This window comes from Anomaloglossus baeobatrachus, chromosome 2 (assembly GCF_048569485.1).
Source record: "Anomaloglossus baeobatrachus isolate aAnoBae1 chromosome 2, aAnoBae1.hap1, whole genome shotgun sequence".
NCBI classification, from domain to species: domain Eukaryota; kingdom Metazoa; phylum Chordata; class Amphibia; order Anura; family Aromobatidae; genus Anomaloglossus; species Anomaloglossus baeobatrachus.
This window is the reverse complement of record NC_134354.1, coordinates 470,164,979-470,187,979: the sequence shown is the minus strand read 5'-3', so window position 1 is coordinate 470,187,979 and position 23,001 is coordinate 470,164,979. Positions and strand designations below refer to the sequence as shown.

Here is a 23,001-nt window from a genome sequence, read left to right as displayed (position 1 = left end):
ACCAACATTGCAGGATCTACGTCGACGTATCACAGATGCTTGTGCAAACGTGTCACCTACCATATTGCACAATGTGCAGCAAGATACAGTATGCTGTCCAGAGTCCAGATGTGTATTGCAGCCGACGGTGGCCACTTTGAGCATCAAAGTTAAATGAGCGCCATATGCGTGACCAGCATTCAATGTTTGGGGGGGGGGGTCATGGGTTTCATATCATAGCATTTCTGTATGCAAGGTGTAGATTCATACTGAATTGATGATGCCCTATCATTTTTTAATTCACTTTTTTTTCCTCTATCTCGTTCCGTTTTCAAGATAAAAATGCTAATTCCGTTGTTTTCCACCAGGTGGCGCTATAGGTGGTTTTATTGCATGGCTACTTTACTATACCTAGACACCACTTCTATGCCATCGGTATTTCCCAATTCATGGAAATGCCGGACACTACACTGATGATACAATAACGACTGCGACGCCGGATGTGCGTCACTTTCAATTTGACCCCATCGACATCGCAGCTGCGATGTCGTAGTGTACAAAGTGCCCCTAATTGGGAAATACCAATGTTACGATGTTGTTCATCGTTCCTGCGGCAGCACACATCGCTGTGTGTGAAGCCGCAGGAGCGAGGAACATCTCCTACCTGCGTCCTGCGGCTCACGCCGGCTATGCGGAAGGAAGGAGGTGGACGGGATGTTTACGTCCCGCTCATCTCCGCCCCTCCGCTTCTATTAGCCGCCTGTTGTGTGATGTCGCTATGACGCCGCACGACCTGCCCCCTTAATAAGGAGGCGGTTCGCCAGCCAGAGCGACGTCGCAGGGCAGGTGAGTGCATGTGAAGCTGCCATAGCGATAATGTTCGCTATGGCAGCTATCACCATGATATCGCAGCTGCGACGGGGGCAGGGACTATCGCGCACGGCATCGCAGCATCGGCTTGTCGTAGTGTGCAAAGTGCACCTTAGGCTCCATACCTCAAGTAGTCTTTACACCAGTGATTTTCTGGGTCCAGCCCGCAGGAAGTAGGTACGCCTGGACTGGCAGGCCAGGCTCCTACATTCTCTGCTCACTCTGTCCTCACATTGACTTACTTTGTAAGATTGCTGCTGCCTGTAGCCTCTGCTCTGTCTCCACCCACATTAACTAGTAATCATCCTACAAGATACCCGTAATACAATAACTGACCAATAGGTGGCAACATAAGCTTATAAAACATCCTAGAACCGTCATAACACACTCCCTTACGGACTCCATCACATTAATATTTACATTCTTTACACATACACATATATAGTGCAATCCATAGTGTTTGCAGGAAAGCACTATGGTCACTATGGTCCCGCGCAGGACCTCAATGCCACCTAGTGTGCATGACGCAGGCCCCGTCATGCATAATGGCTTCAGAAGAAGGAGGACAAAGATGGTTGAAAGAGGAGGCGCCGGACCTGTAGAACGGAGACACCCATCCAACCAGTCTGCACCGCAATGCCCCTCAGGTGAGTATTATAAAGGGATTTTTTCCGTTCTACACAGCAGCCTGGGCTCTTATATACAGCATGTTAGAATGCTGTATATAAAAGCCCACTGGTGGGGGCCACAGCTCATAGTTGCCAAATCTGGTGACAAGTTCCTTTTAAAAACAGACTGTATACAGATTGAATATAGATGTCAAGTGAAAAAAATCATCCACATTTTCTGGATGAATCTCTAAAAATTTTTATATAGTCATGTGAACTTGGCCTCAAAGTAGTAGCCAGAAACAACTAAAATCAGAAAGCATAAAAGAACAAAATTTGAACCTTTTACCTTTTTTAACTTCATTGTAAAATTGGTCTCCACAAATACACTAAAAGGAGATCAAAGCTGTGCTGTTGACAATGTATACTGTATGTCTTTTTCTTAGAAAATGGGAAGCATTATTCTGAAACACCAGCAAAGTTTAAAAGAACTTGAGGAGGAAACTAGAGAATGTTTAGTATCTTCACAATTAAGCAGCGTGCTTGCTGATGTCAATATCATTACACTTTATGAGGAAAAGAAAAAGGTAAGCAAAATGCAGAAAGTTCAGTACTGATACTCATATGTAATTTACTAAGAAAATTATTAGGGATGATCGAATACTTCGATTATTCGACTTCGCGAATATTTTCCGAATACCTCACCGCTATTCGACTATTCGATGCGCAATGTAAGTCTGTGGGAAGACCGAATAGTACTGAATAGTTGTTATTCGGGTTTCCCATAGACTTACATTGCGCATCGAATATTCGCAAATAGTCGAATAGCGGCGAGGTATTCGGAAAATATTCGCAAAGCCGAATAATTGAAGTATTCGATCATCCCTAAAAATTATTAAAATTAATAACTAATAGATACCCAATATTATGCTTACTGATCGTTTTTGAAACAGCACTCATATTTCTAAGTTCTGTTTTCTATACAGGGGCACTCCAGTCTTTGACAGTGTGCCCTTTAATGCTGTGCCCCAGTGTAAGGGGTTAACTGTGGTCCCATGCTTGTTTCACCTCCTCCCCCTTGGTGCTGACCAAATAGGGTTTTTCTCCTCCTCCTACCTCCCATTATAAAGGTAATCCCAACCTCTTCTAGTTGTGCAGGACCTGGAGGCAACTTGCCCTAGTCAAAGACAATATGGCCGATACTATAACCGCAGCCATTAGGGAACGTATTCATAGGGAAGGTGATGCCTGGCTTGCCAGCCTGCTAGGTGAGCAGCATCCCTCCCCCTAAGCCTCAAGTGCCTGTAACCAGTGGCCGGTGGTCTGCAGGGTGTACCCGCCCACCGAATTGCGTGAGTCATGGCCCCATGTAATGTCATGTCACATCATGTCCCTTCCGTTGAACAATGCAGCGAATGCACATCCACATGGACCCACAGCGTATCAGCCCACGTTTAGTGAAAGAGGCTGACCCAGACAAGACCCAAGAGTGGTGCTGTGTATGGAAATCACATTTTACTCTTATACCCTAACGTTGTCTTATTTTTAAAGATTTCAGAAGAGCTTGAAGGGGCTAAATCATGTCTGAATGACCTGATGGAAAGGAGAGAGGAACTGTATCCCTTAGCACGGAGAGGAGCTCTATTTTATTCCATCTTGAAGTCTCTACAATCACTTGCTAATGAATATTGCTTCACACTAGATTTCTTCCTGAATCTCTTTGACTCAGCTATTGAAACAAGTAAAGACTTTATACAGGTAAGACTTATGTGTTTTATGTGAAAGGTAAAGTATTGTAGAAGTGCAGAAGACATAGCTAAGGCAAGCTTTTATAACTATTTTAGGCCTAATGAGACTACTGTACTTATTTTGAAAATCTATCTAAAATGACTGTATAATCCTCATATTAACAGGAATTTTATGAGTCAGGCTATAGAATGTGACTGAGTCTAAGTGTATTCAGTCTCCACCTATTATCACAGCCTGACTGACAGCTGCAGCTTGTACTGAGCAGTGTGAGATCTCAGCAGAGAGGAGAGACACTGAGGAGCTGCTAACCATGCTAGGTGGGCAGAGATTGAGTTAAACTTTTATATAGGATTGTACAGCCATTGTGACGACATAAATGAAACATCCTTATCAGGCTTGATAGATCTACAATATAATGTATGCAGTTTGTATTCTGAAATCAGGTAACAGTCAAAAGGTTTTTGCCACCTAATTTAAGATCAGAGTATGTTGGGGGAGAGACCCTGATTACAGCGATGTGCCACTTACTGTAGTGTTTGCTGTAGTTTTGATAAAATCACTGCTGTATCAGTAGGAGATTATCACTAGAGGTCAAGCACATTCATGACCTTTGTATAACCGTACCCCCACCATGAAGCTTTCTATGTATAGTGTACATGGGCAGAAAGCTGTCAATCAGTGGTGTGGGTGGGGTTACACAGAGCTCAGCATTTAGAGAACTGATAGCTCTACCACACATAAAACAGTGATTTTATCAAAATGATAACAAGCAGCATAGTAAGTGACACATCACTGAAATCAGGGTCTCTGCACCTACATCATGCTGTTTTCAGATAGGGTAGACAGATTCACTTTAACCCCTTCATCTATCAGCCTGTTTTTTACCTTCATGACCAGGCCAAATTTTACAATTCTGACCAGTGTCACTTTATAAGGTAATAACTCTGGAACGCTTCAATACAGTGACATGTAAAAGTTTGTGCAACCCTGGTCAAAATTAATGTTATTGTGAACCGTTAAGCAAGTTGAAGATGAAATCATCTCTAAATGGCATAAAGTTAAAGATCACACATTTCCTTTGCATTTTAAGCAAAAAAAGAAATGTATTTTCATCTTTTACATTTTAAAAATTACAAAAAGGAAAATGGGCCGATGCAAAAGTTTGGGCACCCTTGGAAATTTGTGTGCTCCGATAACTTTGACCAAGATTTCAGACCTTATTTAGCCTATTAGGGTTATAGCTTGTTCATTATCATCATTAGGAAATGCCAGGTGATGCAAATTTCACAGCTTTATAAAAACCAAGCCTCCTTTAACCTTGTGCCAAAAAAACAGCAGCCATGCCTTCTTCTAAGCAGCTGCCTAGCACTCTGAAAATGAAAATGGTGGAGGCCCACAAAGCAGGAGAAAGCTATAAGAAGATAGCAAAGTGTTTTCAAGTTGCCCTTTCCTCAGTTTGAAATGTAATTAAGAAATGTCAGTTACGAGGAAGAGTAGAGGTCAAGATAAGGTCTGGAAAACCAAGCAAAATTTCTGTGAGAGCTCCTCGTAGGATTGCTAGAGAGGCAAATCAGAACCCCTGATTGACTGCAAAAGACCTTCAGGAAGATTTAGCAGACTCTGGAGTTGTGGTACATTGTTCTATTATTCAGAGACATCTGCACAAATATGGCATTCATGGAAAAGTCATCAGAAGAAAACCTCTCCTGCATTTTTACCATAAAATTCAGCGTCAGAAGTATGCAAAAGAACATCTAAAGAAGATGATATATTTTGGAAACAAGTCCTGTGAAGCGATGAGGTTAAAAAAGAACTATTTGGCAACAATGATTGATGTGGAGAAAAAAGGACACAGAATTTCAAGTAAAGAGTATCTCATCAACCATTAACCATGGGGGTGGATCAATCATGTGGTGGGGTTCTGCTGCAGCCAATGGCATGGAAAACATTTTACGAGTAGAAGAAAGAATGGATTCAATGAAATTTCAACTAATTCTTGATGCAAACATAACGCTATATGTAAAAAAGTTGAAGTTGAAAAGAGGATGACTTCCACAAATGGATATTATCCTAAACACATGTGAAAATCCATAATAGACGACCTCAAAAGGTGCAAGCTGAAGGTTTTACAATGGATCCTGATCTGAACAACATTGAAAATCTGTGGCTAAACCTCAAAAGAGCAGTGCATGCAAGACGACTCAGGAATCTCACAGAACTGGAAGACTTTTCCAAGTAAGAATGGTTGAAAATCTCTCAAATAAGAATTCAAACACTCTTGGTTGGCTACAAAAAGCGTTTACAAGCTATGATACTTGCCAAAGGGGGTGCTACTAGGTACTAACTGTGAAGGGTGCCCAAACTTATGAATCGACGCATTTTCCATTTTTGTTAATTTAAAAATGCAAAACATGAATATACAGTGCTGGCTAAAAGTATTGGCACCCCTGCAATTCTGTCAGATGATACCCAGTTTCTTCTTGAAAATGATTGCAATCACAAATTCTTTGGTATTAATAATTTCATTTATTTTGCTTGCAATTAAAAAACACAAAAGAGAATGAAACAAAAATCAAATCATTGATCATTTGACACAAAACTCCAAAAATGGGCCAGACAAAAGTATTGGCACCCTAAGCCTAATACTTGGTTGCACAACCTTTAGCCAAAATAACTGCGAACAACCGCTTCCGGTAACCATCAATGAGTTTCTTACAATGCTCTGCTGGAATTTTAGACCATTCTTCTTTGGCAAACTGCTCCAGGTACCTGAGATTTGAAGGGTGCCTTCTCCAAACTGCCATTTTTAGATCTCTCCACAGGTGTTCTATGGGATTCAGGTCTGGACTCATTGCTGGCCACTTTAATAGTCTCCAGTGCTTTCTCTCAAACCATTTTCTAGTGCTTTTTGAAGTGTGTTTTGGGTCATTGTCCTGCTGGAAGACCCATGACCTCTGAGGGAGACACAGCTTTCTCACACTGGGCCCTACATTACGCTGCAAAATTTGTTGGTAGTCTTCAGACTTCATAATGCCATGCACACGGTCAAGCAGTCCAGTGCCAAAGGCAGCAAAGCAACCCCAAAACATCAGGGAACCTCCGCCATGTTTGACTGTAGGGACCGTGTTCTTTTCTTTGAATGCCTCTTTTTTTTTCTGTAAACACTATGTTGATGGCTTTTCCCTAAAAGCTCGGCTTTTCTCTTATCTCACCAGAGAACATTCTTTCAAAACGTTTTAGGCTTTCTCAGGTACGTTTTGGCGAATTCCAGCCTGGCTTTTTTATGTCTCGGGGTAAGAAGTGGGGTCTTCCTGGGTATCCTACCATACAGTCCCTTTTTCATTCAGACGCCGACGGATAGTACGGGTTGACACTGTTGTAACCTCGGACTGCAGGGCAGCTTGAACTTGTTTGGATGTTAGTCGAGGTTCTTTATCCACCATCCGCACAATCTTTCGTTCAAATCTCTCGTCAATTTTTCTTTTCCTTCCACATCTAGGGAGGTTAGCCACAGTGCCATGGGCTTTAAACTTCTTGATGACACTGCGCACCGTAGACACAGGAACTTTCAGGTCTTTGGAGATGGACTTGTAGCCTTGAGTTTGCTCATACTTCCTCACAATTTGGATTCTGAAGTCCTTAGATGGTTCTTTGGTCTTCTTTCTTTTCTCCATGCTCAACGAGGTAAACACAAGGACACAGGACAGAGATTGAGTCAACTTTAATCCATGTCAACTAGCTGCAATTGTGATTTAGTTATTGCCAACACCTGTTAGGTGCCACAGGTAAGTTACAGGTGCTGTTATTTACACAAATTAGAGAAGCATCACATGATTTTTCAAACAGTGCCAATACTTTTGTCCACCCCCTTTTTATGTTTGGTGTGGAATTATATCCAATTTGGCTTTATGACAATTTTTTTATTTTTTTATTGAAGACAAATTAAATGAAGATAATATTACCAAAGAATTTGTGATTGCAATAATTTTCAAGAACAAACTGAGTATTATCTGACAGAATTGCAGGGGTGCCAATACTTTTGGCCAGCACTGTATATATATTCCCCTAAAATACAAAGGAAAGGTGTCATTAACTTCATGCCTTTCAGAGATCATTTCATCTTCAACTTGCTTAGCTGTTCACAATAACAGTAATTTTGACTAAGGGTGCCCAAACCTTTTCATGCCACTGTATATTCCAGTTATTCTGAGACTGTTTTTTAGTGACACATTGTACATCATGATAGTGGTAAAGTTTGATCTATATGGTTTGTGTTTATTTATCATAGAATCATAGAATCATAGAATATTAGAGTTGGAATGGACCTCCTGGGTCATCTAGTCCAACCCCCTGCTCTAAGGAGGATTCACTAAATCATCCCAGACAGATGTCCGTCCAACCTCTTTTTAAAGACTTCCATTGAAGGAGAAGTCACAACATCTCGTGGCAGCCTGTTCCACTCATTGATCACTCTCACTGTCAAAAAATGAATATAAAAAATAGAAATTTTTGCAATTTTCAAACCTTGAATTTATTTGCCCTTAAACCATATAGTTACTATATATCACAAAAAAATTTTGAAACATAATTTTTTGTTGTGAGGAAATTAGAAGGGTTAAAAGGTTATCAGTGTTATATTATTTCTCCAGCAAAAGTTACAAAACCAAATTTTTAAGAGACCCCATTATATTTGAAGTGACTTTGAGGGGTCTATATGACAGAAAATAGCTAGTAAGTGACACCATTTTAAAAATTGCTCCCCTAAAAGTGCTCAAAATTACAATCAGTAAGGTTTTTTTAACCCTTTAGGTGTTTCACAGGAAAAATAAAGTAGTTTATAAGGAAAAAAAAATTAAATTAAAATTTTACTTTTCTTCACAAAAATATTGCTTTAGCACAAATTTTGCATTTTCTCAAGGGTAATAGGAAAAAATGAACCATAGAATATATTGTGCAATTTCTCCTGAGTACGCCAATACCCCATATGTCATGGAGAACTACTGTTTGGGCGCACAACAGGGCTTGGAAAGGGAAAGAGCACCATTTGACTTAAGGAAAGCAAAGTTAGCTTAAATAGTTACCGGACACCATGTTGCATTTACCAAGCCCCTGAGGTGCTTAAACAATGGAGCTCCCCCACAAGTGTCCTAACTTTGGAAATTACACCCTTTATGGAATTTATCTAGATGTGTGGTGTGCACTTTGAACCCCCAAGTTACATAGTTACATAGGTTGAAAAAATACCTAGGTCCATCTAGTGTTTCACAGTATTTTATAACTTTAAGCCGTAAAAATAAAAAAAAAAAAATCACATTTTTCCCACAAAAATGTTACTTTAGACCAAAATTTTGCATTTTCACAAGGGTAATAGCAGAAAATACACTTTAGAATTTGTTGTGCAAATTATCCTGAGTACGCTGATACCCAATATGTGGAAAACTACTTTTGAGGAACAGTACAATGCTAGGAAGGAAAGAAACGCCATATTGAAGTGCAGATTTTGATGGAATGGTCTGACGTGCCATGTCACAATGGCAAAGCCCTTGAAGTGCCAGAAAAGCAGAACCCCCCATAAGTGACCCTACTTTGCAAGCTACACCCCTCAATAAACTCATCTAGAGGTGCCATGATCATATTGACACAACAAGTTTGTCACAGAACTTTATGCCATTGGGTGTTGAAGAAAAAATAATTACAGTGTTACCAAACAAATTGTGTTTTAGCCCCAGATTGAATATTTTCAGGAGGGGAAATGGCTAAAAATGGCATCAAAATTTATCACAATGTTAGCTGAAAGTGGCAATATCTCACATGTGGCTGTACAGTACTGCTTAGACAGATGGCGAGGCTTGAAAGGAAACGAGCGCTATATGACTCTTGGAGCACAGATTTTCCTAGATTAGTTTTCAGACTCCATATATTGAATCCCAAAGTGCCAGAAGAGCAGCATTTCCCCAAAATGTTCCTGTTTGAGAAATTATGCAACTCTGGGAAATTATTTACAGGTGTAATGAATATTTTGACTCCATGGTTGTTTTCCAAAAACAAGTGTCGTGGGCGGAGGGGCGCTGCGCTCGCTAACGCTCGGGTCCGGCGCTGCGGCTGCTGCTCGGTGGCTCGATCCGGGGACTCGAGCGGCGCTCCTCGCCCGTGAGTGAAAAGGGGTTGGTTTGTTTGGGGATTTAGTCCGTGACGCCACCCATGGGTTGTGGTGAAGATGGGCACCACCGCTGCTGGTGCCGGGGATCCCGGGAGCGATGGTAGGGAGCAGCTGGGATGTTGTTTTCCCCCTCCGTGGGTAGGGGTTGGTGGTCCCGGGGCCCGGTGGTGTGACGGGGAGGCAGGGTCGGTGAGGTGCAGGGTTGCAGGGACAGCGCAGCGCGGTGCCGGATGGCACGGGTGTACTCACTCAGCAAAAGATGCACAAAGTCTCCGGTAAACCAAACGGCTGGATGGACGGGTCCTGCAGCCGGCTGCAGTGTCTTTCCCCGGACAGGTGATGGTGGCTGTCTCTCCATGCACCTTTGTGTACTGTGTTGACTTCAATGGCTTCCCAACGGTAGTCTGCTCCCCGGTGTATAGATACCGGAGGAGCCCGTTTTGCCCGCATGCGCTGGCCCTTGGATTTCTAGCCAGTGGCGGTGGCTGTGTATCCTCACGGTGTGAGTGGTTGCCTTCAATCGGGACTTGGTTGTTAGGGAACCCCGGGGGTTCCTGTCACATTCAAATTTGACTATTGACAGCGGCTCCAAGCCTGGTCGGGGTCCGATGGCCCTGCCTGGGTGTGCTTAGCTTCACTCCATTCCCCGGTCCGGTACCGGTGGGCCACCGCCAAGCCCCAGTCCTTAAGGCTCTGCGGAGTTCCACCAACTCCTGCAGACGGCCACCACCGTCTGCCAACCCTGCTGTCAGTGCCTGAGCTCCTACCCAGACACCTGCAGTTTTGTGACCTCTCACTTTCACCTCCTGAACTGCTCTACTCCAAACTCTATCTGACCTCTTTTCCCGCCTCCAGGCCTGTGAACTCCTCGGTGGGTGGGGCCAACCGCCTGGCTCCGCCCCACCTGGTGTGGACATCAGACCCTGGAGGAAGGCAACAAGGGTTTTTGTCTGACTAATGTAACTGCCTGGGGGGTGGGGGTGCATGTGTGTTTTGTCTGTGGCTACCTGGCTAGTCCAGGGCGCCACATTCCCCCTTGGTAAAATGCAGACCGTCCGCGGGCTGCCCGTCCATCACCGGTTTTATTTTTCAAACTGAAAAAGATAAATAACATTGGAAAAATGGTTAAACATGTAAGATAAGCATACTTTAGGTCCTCTTAAACGTTACAACACATATACATTTTTAATAACGGACGGACGGATGTCTTCCGCTCTCCCACCCAAGCAACCTAGCCCTGATGCTGCCCCTAAGAAGTGGGCAGCACCCCTTTACCCCAGTCCAGGTTCAGGCTGCCCGAGCGGGAACGGGTACAGTAACTCGCACCCTACTGTCACTTCAGGGGACCCCACGTCCAGGGGGACCCCTGACCCCCGGAGGATGGCCACCGGTCTTGGTGGTGGCCGGGCCCCAGCCTGCTCTGCCGCGGGCCCTTCCTCCAATCTGCCTCTCCGGAGGCGGCAACGGTATCCATCCCACAACATTATTTACAAACCCACAAGTTCGTGGGTGGCCTGCCAGTTCTCGGCCATGTTCATGAGGAGTTTCTCATGTGGGTATGGGGAGTTAACTTGACAAAAGGAGCAACTCCAGTCCCAATGGGGACAGTTCTCTTCGGATGGTAATCTGGTGATTTTTCGGATCGATTCATTTTCATTTACTCACATATTTACACAATTTACATACGACACCCCTAGATGGTAGTTTCCCTGTACCTAAGTGGGGGTCGACCTAGGTTGGAGCGTGTGGACCTTCTGGGCCCAATGTTATTAGTGGAGGGCAAGGGGACAGAGGAGACAGTCAGTTCCTGTTCCCTTATGGCAGGTATGGCAAGTGGAGACCCAAGGGGAGGGGGTAGAGGTGCGTCCCTGGGCGCCTGTTCGAGTGGCTCACTGGCGGGCGTTTCTGTCTCCATTTCTTCCACGTGTTGTGGGAACATTATTACCGGAATAATCACCGCGCCGTTCTGCGTAGGCCAGTCCGCTGGGAAATCAGCCATCACTGTGTGGATCACCTCTTTTTCTTTCTCCCCGGTTGGTCTGGGGGCCGGGACTTCAGCTGCCACCCTCAATGGAGGTGGACACCTCTTCAGGTGGTCCCTGGAAACCGTAGCTGAAGTCTTTCCCTGGTCACGACTAATCTGGTAGGCCTTCTCATTCTCCCATTCAGTGGGTTGTATGACATACGGGGTTTTCTCCCACTGATCGTCAAGCTTATGGGTTCTTCTTTTCTGTTTTAGCACTACATCCCCAGGCTTAAAGGGACCAGCTGGAGCCCGCCTGTTGAAGCACTGTTCTTGCTGTTCCCGGCTCCGACACAGGTTCCTTTCCACGTACTCCTGGACCTGTCGGTACTGCTCTCTCCGCCGGGTGTCCCAGTCAGCAGTCGAAGGAAGGGCCTCTGGAGCTTCCAAATCCATTTCCAGGTCCACCGGCAACCGGCCCGGTCGGTCTCTCATCAGATACGCTGGTGTGCATTTGGTAGAGCTCCAGGGAATGTTATTGTACATGTCTATCAGATCAGGCAGCTTTTCTGGCCACAGGCTCCGCTCTTCCAACGGTCTCACCTTGAGGAGATCCAGGACCAGGTGGTTCATCTTCTCACACATCCCATTAGTCTGGGCATGGTATGGGGTGGTCCTGATCTTCTTACAACCATACAATTGGCAGAATTCTTGAAACACCTCTGCTTCAAAGGCTGAACCCTGGTCCGTAAGCACCCTCTCCGGGTACCCGTGCGGTCGGCAAAAGTAGGCCTGGAATGCTCTAGCTGCGGTACGGCTGGTCAGATCTTTGACTGGGACAACCACCATGAATCTTGAATAGTGATCTACGATGGTCAGGGCGTAGGTGTACCCACTTCGGCTAGGGGTGAGCTTGACGTGGTCCAGAACGACCAACTCCAGCGGTTGATGGGTAATGATTGGTCGTAGAGGGGCCTTCTGGCTGGCTTCGTCCCTTCTTCTCAGTGCACAGGGACCACACTCTCGGCACCAAGCCTCTACAGACTCCCGCATCCCACTCCAATAGAACCGCTCTCTCAACAGCATCTCCAGCTTCTTCCACCCAAAGTGCTCGGCACCGTCATGGTAAGCTTGTAGAACTGTGGCCACGTAGCCTGAGGAACCACCAGCTGGCGAACTTTCTCATCTCTGTTTCTCACTTTCTCAACTTTCTTCGGGTTGATCAGTTCCCGATACAGTTTCCCCTGGCACAGGTGCAGCCGGGCTCGTTCCTTCCGCTGCCGTTGGGCCTCGGGAGGAGCGGCAGGGTCCATTCCAGCAGAGCCTTGTTCAATCATTGTCTTGACCAATTGGATGGCAGGCGCTTGGTCTTGGGCTTCTCGCCATCCCTAACTGGGTAGCGGGTCCAAGCTCACCTGTTGCTGCTTGACATGCAACTTCTCGACTGGTGGCCGGTGGAACGTGGGCAACTCGATTTCTTCGAGGTCATCGTCTTCCGACCCCTCATTTGGCAGCTGTGGCATCCGGGATAGCGCGTCCGCATTGGTGTTCTTGCGGCCGGCTCGGTACTTGATAGTGAAGTCATAGTTAGACAGCCTGGCCACCCACCGCTGGTCCAACGTGCCCAGCTTGGCCGTGTCCAGATGGGTTAAAGGATTATTGTCCATATAGGCGGTGAACTTTGCTGCTGCGAGGTAATGGCGGAACCGCTCGGTAATGGCCCACACCAGCGCTAGGAACTCAAGCTTGAAGGAGCTGTAATTCTCAGGGTTCCTTTCTGTGGGCCGGAGTTTTCTGTTGGCGTAGGCGATCACCTTTTTTCTTCCGTTCTGGACCTGGGACAGGACTGCTCCCAAGCCCACATTACTGGCATCGGTGTAGAGGATGAATAGGAGGCTGTAGTCGGGGTACGCCAGGATTTCTTCCCCGGTCAAGGCCGTCTTCAGCTGGTGGAAGGATTCTTCATGCTTCTCTTCCCACACCCACGGGGATCCTGGGGCCCTGCCGCCTTTGGTCTGTCCCACGAGGAGGTCTTGCATGGGGGCGGCCATCTTCGTGTACCCCTTGATGAAGCAACAGTAGTAGCCCACCAGGCCCAGGAACTGCCTCACCTCTCTCAGTGTGGTCGATCTCGGCCAGTCCTGGATAGCAGTGATCTTCTCGGGATCTGGGGCGACACCTTCTGTGCTCACCACGTGTCCGAGGTACTGTACCCTAGGCTTCAGTAGGTGGCTCTTGGAGGGCTTCAGTTTCATCCCATTCTTGGCTAGGGACGCGAACACTTCAGCCAGATGTTCCAGATGGGCCTCGTACGTCTGGGAGTATACGATCACATCATCTAGATACAGCAGGACTGTTTCGAAATTGAGATGTCCCAGGCAACACTCCATGAGCCGTTGGAAGGTTCCAGGGGCATTGCACAGCCCGAACGGCATGCTGTTAAACTCGCAGAGTCCCATGGGAGTGGCGAATGCAGTCTTCTCACGGTCCTCTGGTGCGACCGCCACCTGCCAGTATCCGCTGGTAAGGTCAAGGGTAGAGAAGAAGTTAGCAGTTCTCAGCGCAGCTAGTGACTCTTCGATACGGGGAAGAGGATAGGCATCTTTATGCGTTATCTGGTTGATCTTCCGGTAATCCACACACATTCTCATGGTACCATCCTTCTTCTTCACCAGCACAAGTGGGGCTGCCCAGGGACTACAACTATCCCGAATGACCCCTGCCTCCTTCATGTTCCTCAACATGTCTTTGGCGCATTGATAATGTGCTGGCGGGATGGGCCTATATCTTTCCTTGATGGGTGGATGTATGCCTGTAGGGATATGGTGTTGAACCCCTTTAATCCTCCCAAAATCTAATGGGTGCTTGCTGAAAACCTGTTCATACTCTTGCACTACCCTGTATACCCCTTCTTTGTGATACGTGGATGTGGTTTCAGTGCCTACGTGTAGTTCCTGGCACCACTTCCCTAATTGTTCAGGGGGTATATGGTTACTGGCAGGGGATGCTGAGGTAGAAGGGGCGGCTTCGTGAATGGTGTGAGGGTCTAGGGTAAGCAACTTGGCAAGGGTAGCATAACAGGGAAGCCTAACTTCCTCCTCTCCACAATTCAGCACTCTTACAGGCACTCTCCCCTTTTTGACGTCAACCACCCCTCTGGCCGCCATCACCGTGGGCCAGTGTTCAGAAGGCATGGGTTCCACCAACGCCGGGTAGTCGCGCCCCTGGGGACCTACTGCTGCCCTGCACCAAATCATCATCTCACTTCGGGGTGGCACTACCAAGGGGGCCACATCCATCACCCTTACTCCACCAATCTCTCCACTAGCTGAGTTCACTTGCTGCCGATACAGAAGGGCCCGGATCTCACGCTGCACGGCCCTCTGTCAGCCTCCTCCTGCTGTCGCGGCCAACTGCTGCAACAGACTCAGCACCTCACTCATGCAATGCTCCATCACATTGGTCCCTAGGATCACTTTTGGGTTATGCTCACTGGGTTCATTCATCACCACAGTCATCCCTTGGTTCTTTAACTCCGCACGTCCCACGGTCAGGGTCACTTGTTTGTATCCCACTTGGGTTAGAGGGAGCCCATTGGCCACACAAGGGTCAGGCTATCATCAGAGGGGGCAAGTTCGTCAGTGCCCCAATACTGCTGGTACAGTGTATATGGTTTAGTGGTTACCTGTGATCCTGTGTCCAAGAGGGCCATGAGCGGGATGCCGTCCACTGCCAGGGGGATGATGGGACGAGCTCCGACGTACCGGTCTCGCCAATCGGGGGGGCCATTGGTATCTACTCCTGAGAATTGGCCCTTGGCCCCAGGGGTTGCTCGTTTAACGGGTACCGCCTAGAGTAGTGGCCAGGTTTGCTGCACCTGTAACAAATAGGAGGCCCATACCATGAGTCATTGGTCCTTCTCCGCTGCATCCAGGGGACGTCCTCCGGGCTGTCGTCGAGCTGGATCCTCCCTGGGGGCTTGACTCTCGTCGGAAGCTGGAGGGTGGCGAGGATCTTGGCTAGGTCTCCATCCATGCGGCGGACCTGGGCAGCTAGCTCCTCCATCATCCCGACGGGCGCTACAGGGGCCGGTAGGGCCGGGAGAGGAGGTGCCACCGTAATGGGAGCAGTCTCAGCTGGCCATGGGGCCGCCTCAGGAGCGTCTGGCATTGGGGCCTGTAGGGCCTTGATGGCCCGTTCTTTCAATACTGCAAAGTCCAGATTGGGGTGTTCTAAGGCCCACAGCCATAGCTGCTTGCGGTCTTCCGCAGACCCCAGCCCTTGCAAGAATTGTTCCACTAGCATCTTATTGCTATCCGCATCATTAATAGTGTCCACCCGCTTCAGCGTACGGAGAGCTGTTTGCAGACGCAGGGCATAGTCTCTTATATTATCCGCAGGCCGCTGTCGACACTGATAAAACTGCATCCGCTTCCGTGCGGGTCTCAAAAGCGATTTGTAGTTTCTCGAAAATGGTAGTCACTGAGGCCCGGTCCGCGTCGGTCCAGGTCTCCAACTCAGCCGTGCCGGTTAGCTGCCCTAGCACTGCCGCTGCCCGTTGCCTATCAGTCAAGGGATATAAATCGAGGACCGGGCTAATCTTTTTCTGGAACACCTGCAAAGCATCATTCTTCCCATCTTACCAGGTAGCACCGGGCACATAGGGCAGGGAGAACGGCATCACCTGGGCGACCGCTGGTCCCGCGGCCTCCCCCGCTCTTGCGGCCGGAGCATGGGCTATCCTGTTTCCATCCATGAGCGCTGCTGCGGCTGCGACCGCCACTCCTCCGACGGCTCCGTCGGGCGCAGACACCTTTTTCCCGTCCCCCTTTGGTTCTTTCTAGCACTTCCGCTTTGGTGGTGGGGCTTCGCTTTTCGCGCCTTCCCTGCTCGGGGAAGACGCTCGAGCAGGAAATCTTCACGCCAAAGATGGCGGCGCTTAAAATTTTTCGGCCGGACACCGCCGGCGGGGACTGCAAGGCGCACTTCTACTGGTAGACGGTCTCCCGTTGAAGCACATGCGAAACACGTGTCGGGACCGGGTCCACATGTGAGGCTGACAGACTCCCTTTCTGGGTGCTATACATACCACAGGTAGGTCCTTCAGGTGCCATTTTACCCACCACTACATGACTTTTTTTTTTTTTTCCTCTGAGATTATTCTGGTGGTTTTACATACTGGTGTATTCAGGCCCTGATCTGGACCTTATCCTGTTGGTTACTGTTTAATGTATGGACATTCCATCACTCCACTAGCCCAGGGGGTATACTATTGATAGCTTTTGGTTACTTATATGCCCCCCCCTGGATATAGTAATACTACTTTCTTACCAGTTTTAGTTAAGGGGTAGTCTGTCTCCCTCCCTGGGACCTTTTTCTCTCTCTGTCTCATCTAATTGGATTTTAACTATGTATGTCTAACTACTAACTGACATCACATGTGATTTTTGATATTTGCACTTTTTGTAATAATAAAAACTTTATACTTTTTCACAACTGTGGTACAGTAGTTTTACTTAAAAAAACCATGATAAATATCCCTTCTTGTTCACAAGTTTTTGTATGCATTCTATGGGGTCCATGTATATTACAACAAATATGAGGTCCGCTCTACTTGGTCTCTGTTTTTCTACTTTTACTGGTAAGTAGATCGGTTCTATCCTGTTCATGACGCCAAGTTGTCGCGGGCGGAGGGGCGCTGCGCTCGCTAATGCTCGGGTCCGGCACTGCGGCTGCTGATCGGTGGCTCGAGCGGTGGGCCGGATCCGGGGACTCGAGCGGAGCTCCTCGCCCGTGAGTGAAAAGGGGGTGGTTTGTTTGGGGATTTAGTCCGTGACGCCACCCATGGGTTGTGGTGAAGATGGGCACCACCGCTGCTGGTGACGGGGATCCCGGGAGCGATGGTAGAGAGCAGCTGGGATGTTGTTTTCCCCCTCCGTGGGTACGGGTTGGTGGTCCCGGGGCCCAGTGGTGTGACGGGGAGGCAGAGTCGGTGAGGTGCAGGGTTGCAGGGACAGCGCGGCGCGGTGCCGGATGTCACGGGTGTACTCACTCAGCAAAAGATGCACAAAGTCTCCGGTAAACCAAACGGCTGGATGGACGGGTCCCGCAGCCGGCTGCAGTGTCTCTCCCCGGACAGGTGATGGTGGCTGTCTCTCCCTGCATCTTTGTGTACTGTGTTGACTCCAATGGCTTCCCAATGGTAGTCCGCTCCCCGGTGTATAGATACCGGAGGAGCCCGTTTTGCCCGCAGGCGCTGGCCCTTGGATTTCTAGCCGGTGGCGGTGGCTGTGTATTCTCACGGTGTGAGTGGTTGCCTTCAATCGGGACTTGGTTGTTAGGGAACCCCGGGGGTTCCTGTCACATTCGGATTTGACTATTGACGGCGGCTCCAAGCCTGGTCGGGGTCCGATGGCCCTGCCTGTGTGCTTAGCTTCACTCCGTTCCCCGGTCCGGTACCGGTGGGCCACCGCCCAGCCCTGGTCCTTAAGGCTCTGCGGAGTTCCACCAACCCCTGCAGATGGCCACCACCGTCTGCCAACCTTGCTTTTAGTGCCTGGGCTCCTACCCAGACACCTGCAGTTTTGTGACCTCTCACTTTCACCTCCTGAACTGCTCTACTCCAAACTCTATCTGACTGCTTTTCCCGCCTCCAGGCCTGTGAACTCCTCGGTGGCTGAGGCCAACCGCCTGGCTCCGCCCCACCTGGTGTGGACATCAGACCCTGGAGGAAGGCAACAAGGGTTTTTGTCTGACTAATATCACTGTCTGGGGGGTTGGGGTGCGTGTGTGTTTTGTCTGTGGCTACCTGGCTTGTCCAGGGTGCCACACAAGCAGCAATGGATGTTGCTGAGTGAAGATTGTAAATTTCCCTATACGGTGCCTAGGACATTGTAGTGCCCGTACATTGTGTCCAGTTTGTGGTTCTGGAGACCTGCACCATGTAAAGTAGGCTCTCCTCACTACAGTAATGTGGATTAGACAAACTGCAGAGTTCAGAAGAAGGGGGGTGACACGCCCGCCCCAGGGCCGGGGGACTCAGAACCGAGCCGCACTAGTTCGGGGACTTTAGCCGTGGTGGGGTCAGGTTCCGTGACCCTGGCGGGGTTTAAATAAAGGGGGTTTTAAATAAAATAAAAAAAAAATAAAAAGTGTTTTTGTCGACTACGCCACTTGCAGTGTGCGGCCAGGTTGTTTGGGGCCGCCGCTGCAGGTTTCTGCTGGGGCTGATGGAATGATACAGCCTGGATGGTTAGAGCCCTCCACAAGCAGGGACAGGCTCCAGCAGTGGATGATGGGGGTTGTAGTGTTGTAGTGGGAATACAGTCTATGTGAGTGCATGCCATTAAGGAAACAGTCCACACCTGTATTGTAGTTTAACTAGCCTTGTTTACTTTGCTGTGGTGGTACCTGAACCCGCGGGTGCTGATCCCAGGTATATCTGCTCCCCTTGTTCTGCATGCCAGCTGTGAACTGGGTTGGCTGTCCTCCGTGCACACTTGTTGTTGATGGGCTCCCGTGGCTTAGAGCTACTTCGGAACCCCTCTGTTTCTGTCTTGGTCCTATTGCAGGCAGCCTGGACTATTTAAGGGGTTCAGTCCCCAATCCCCTCTTTGCTGCTTGTGCTTCAGACTTTTTGGGTTGGCGATGGACCCTGGAGATCTTCTCGCCCGGCAGAGTTAACAGGTGACCATAAAGTGTCCCACTGTCCTAGGGTTGGCACCCCGCCTTGTGCTGAGTCCGATGAGCCTTGGTTCTGAACTTCCACAGGCCTTCCGTGGTACCTGGAGTCTGCTGCTTCCACAAGTAACCCATGGTGCCTGGAGTCCCGTTTCGTGCTCCACAGTTCTCACTCCTTTTACAGCTCTCCGTTCTCACTGCAGGTCTTTTCAGTACTTTTCACTTTCTACTACTTCCAACTACTACTCCTCTCCTCCTCTGTCCTTCACTTTTCCTCACTCTCTCCTCTGACAGACTTTCCTGACAGAGACTGCTTCCTTCTTCACCTCATTCTGACTCACTACACACCACTTACTCCCGCCTTTTCCAAGTGACCACTGGCCCCTCCTCCTCGCTGAGTCTCTCCCTACAGGCTGGTTGGTACTATCCAATCAGTGCCCTCCCCTTTTATCTGTTACTAGGCTCTCAGGTTAGTGTCGGGGTTGTATATGTGTCCAGAAGGTGCTGGTTTACTTACTGGCACAGATATTCTGGGGTTTGGATTTTCACGGGTTACATTTGTGGCACCTGGTACCTCAGGGGTGCTACAGGGGCATTTGGATTTGGGAACCCATATCTTGCTGGATTTCTTTTGAGGGGCATCCATAGCGATTTTCCATAGCCTTTGTATTACCAGTAAAGTGGAAACCCACTATATTTGCATTGACAGATGATGGACCTTAGTGGGGATGTGTTTTGTTGATTAAGTTGAAGCTTTTATTTGGATGTCATATTCATATAATTAAGGATCACATTTATCTTGTGTTCTACACTGAGCATTTAGATCAGGGTTTACATCTAAGGCTGCGCTCACACGGTCATAGATTTTCTCATGCAAGAGAATTGGGCTGAGAGTCTGCCAGAGTTTGATTCGAGTGTCACCTAAAGCCTGCTTTACACGGTACGACCGATTGTGCGATTTCACAATCGATCGTACCCGCCCCCGTCCTTTTTGCGTCACGGGCAAATCGCTGCCCGTGTCGCACAAAGTTAGTAACCCCCGTCACACATACTTACCTCTCGTGCGACCTCGCTGTGGGCGGCGAACGTCCACTTCCTGGAGTGGGAGGGAAGTTCGGCGTCACAGCGACGTCACACGGCCGCCGGCCAATAGAAGCGGAGGGGCGGAGATGAGCGGGACATCCCGCCCACCTCCTTCCTTCCACATAGAGCCGGCGGCGGCCGCGGGAGGCAGGTGAGCTGCTCATCGTTCCCGTGGTGTCACACGGAGCGGCGTGTGCTACCACGGAAACGATGGTCAACTAAATTAAACGATATTATGGAACCTAGCGAGCAGTACCCGACTCACGATTTGTGAGCGATACTGCGTCGCTAGGAGGTGTCACACAGGCCGGCATCGCCAGCGATGCTGGATGTGCGTCACAAAATCCGTGACCCCGACGATCTATCGCACGATAGATTGTCTGGTGTAAAGCAGCCTTTAGGCCTTTTTCACATGCCAGTGAAAAACACACACGTTTTTCACTGACGTGGAAAAAGGAAAAATATGTCCCTCCGTGTGCCGTGATTATGGCACAAGTGTGATCTCTGTGTGCTATTTGTGATAATACACAGAGATCAGGCACTTAAGCCTGCTTTACACGTTGCAATTTCGCATACGATATCGTATGCGATTTGCAACGCCCCCATCATATGAATGTGGCTTCCTGGACAAGCCAGGTCATCACAGGTACTACACTAACACACCCTACACCCCGGCTAGGCACACCGAAGCCAAACACAAATCCAGGTGCCACAGATAACAACACCTACACACCCCACACTCCCGGTCAGGCACACCAAAGTCAGACAAAAACCCTTGTTACCTCCCTCCAGGGGCTGATGTCCACACTAGGGGGTGGGCCAGGCGGTTGGTCCCGCCCACCGAGGAGTTCACAGTCCTGGAGGCGGGAAAAGGAAGTGAGATCAGATCAGTTTTGGAGTTAGAGAAGTGAAGTGGTAGAGGAGCAGCCTGACTGTGTCCGGGTGTGTGGCCCGGGCACCCAGCAAGGTTGGCAGACGGCGGTGACCGTCTGCAGGAGAGGCTAATTGGAGTGAACCGTACGGACCGTGGACGGGCGGTGGCCCGACGGTTCTGGATCGGGGAGTGAAGAGAAGCCAGCACCATCCGGCAGGGCCTACGGAGCCCAACCAGGCTAGGAGTCGCCATAAAACCGGTCAAATCCGTTAGCGAAGGGAACCTCTGGGGTTTCCCAGCAGTCAAGACCCGATTGAAGGCAACAGCTCACACCATAGAGGGAAACACAGTCACCGCCAAGGCTACAGTTCCCAGGGCCAGAGCCTGCGGGCAAAAGGGGCTCCTTCTGCATCCATCCAAGCTGGGGAGCGGGTTACCGGTGGGAAGCCATTGGAACCGTAACACAACACAGGTGCAGGGAAAGGCAGTCACCATCAACCTACCGGGAGAGCTACTGCAGCCGTCTGTGGGACCCGTCCATCCAGCCGATTGTTTTACCAGAGACTTTGCATTCATCATGGGCTGAGTGAGTACCACCGTGCCGTGCAACACAGCGCTGCCCCCGTGACCCTGCACCTCACCAGGCCCCGTAACCCACCTGCCATCCATCCCTACCCCTGACCGGGCCCCTGGACAACCAAACCCCCTACCCACGGAGGGGAGAACCAACATCCAAGCTGCTCCCTGTCATCGCTCCCGGGATCCCCGTCCAGAGCAGCGGTGGTGTCACCAATCTCACCACAACCGTGGGTGGCGTCACGGACAATATCCCTAAACCCAAACCGCCTCCTTTCACTCACGGGCGAGGAACGCCGCTCGAGTCCCCGGGATCCGGCCCACCGCTCGAGCCACCACCGAGCAGCAGCAGCAGCAGCAGCCGGACCCGAGCAGTGGGTGAGCGCAGCGTCCCCTCCTCCGCCCGCGACAACTTGGCATCACGAACAGGATCTTACCGCTCTGCCGTCTGGTAGAGGTGCGCCTTGTGACCGCCGGAGGTGTCCGACCGAAAAATTTGAGAAGCCGCCATTTTGGGCGCGAAAAGTCCCCGCTCAAGCGTATTCCCGAGTAGCGGAGGTGCGAAAGCTGAAACCCCGCCCCTGTAGAGGAGGAGCCGGAAAAAGACTAAGGGGGACGGAAACAAGATGTCTGCGCCCGACGGAGCCGCTGGAGGAGCGGCGGTCGCAGCCGCGGTGGCACCCGCGGATGGGAATGGGCCCGCCCAGGTCCCAGCTTCACTGGCGGGAGGCGCCGTGGCCCCAGCTCTCGTTCAGGTTATGCCATTCTCCTTGCCCTATGTGCCCGGAGCTACCTGGCTGCCGCTGTACGATGGGAAACCTGATGCGTTGCAGGTCTTCCGAAAGAAGCTTAGTCTGCTATTAGAACTATACCCCCTAACTGATAAGCAACGTGCAGCGGTAGTGCTGGGGCAGCTAACCGGCGCAACTGAGCAGGAGGCGGAGACCTGGGCCGAGGGGGACCGGTCCTCTGTAGACACCATCTTTGAGATGCTACAGACTGCCTTTGAGACCCGTACCGAAGCCGAGCTGCGGATGCAGTTTTATCAATGCCGGCAACGGCCTGCGGATAGCATTCGGGACTACGCCTTGCGTCTGCAAACAGCCCTTTGCACACTTAAGCGGGTAGACACCATCAACGATGCGGACAGCAACAAAATGCTAGTGGAGCAGTTTGTACAGGGGATGAGGTCCTCGGAGGACCGCAAGCAACTCCGGCTGTGGGCCCTAGAACACCCTGATGTGGGCTTTGCCGTGTTAAAGGAGCGGGCCATTAAAGCTCTGCAGCCTCCAGCATCGGAAGTCCCTGAGGCAGCCCCATGGCCGGCTGAGATGGCTCCCGTCTTGGTGGCCCCTGCCCTTCCAACACCTCCGGTACCTGCAGCCCCAAGCGGAATGATGGAGGAACTGGCTGCCCAAGTCCGCCGCATGGATGGGGACCTCGCCAAGATCCTCGCCGC

General features: G+C 49.6%; 1 protein-coding gene across 1 annotated transcript in view; it reads left to right on the top strand.

Moving 5' to 3' along the window:
• LOC142291659 (uncharacterized) overlaps positions 1–23,001 on the top strand; it is a 1,021,181-nt gene that overhangs the window by 592,581 nt on the left and 405,599 nt on the right. The window contains exons 76-78 of the mRNA XM_075336344.1: positions 1,904–2,044; positions 3,009–3,215; positions 13,871–13,875. Coding sequence (XP_075192459.1) covers positions 1,904–2,044; positions 3,009–3,215; positions 13,871–13,875 — 353 coding nt within the window. The remainder of the gene's footprint in view (positions 1–1,903; positions 2,045–3,008; positions 3,216–13,870; positions 13,876–23,001) is intronic.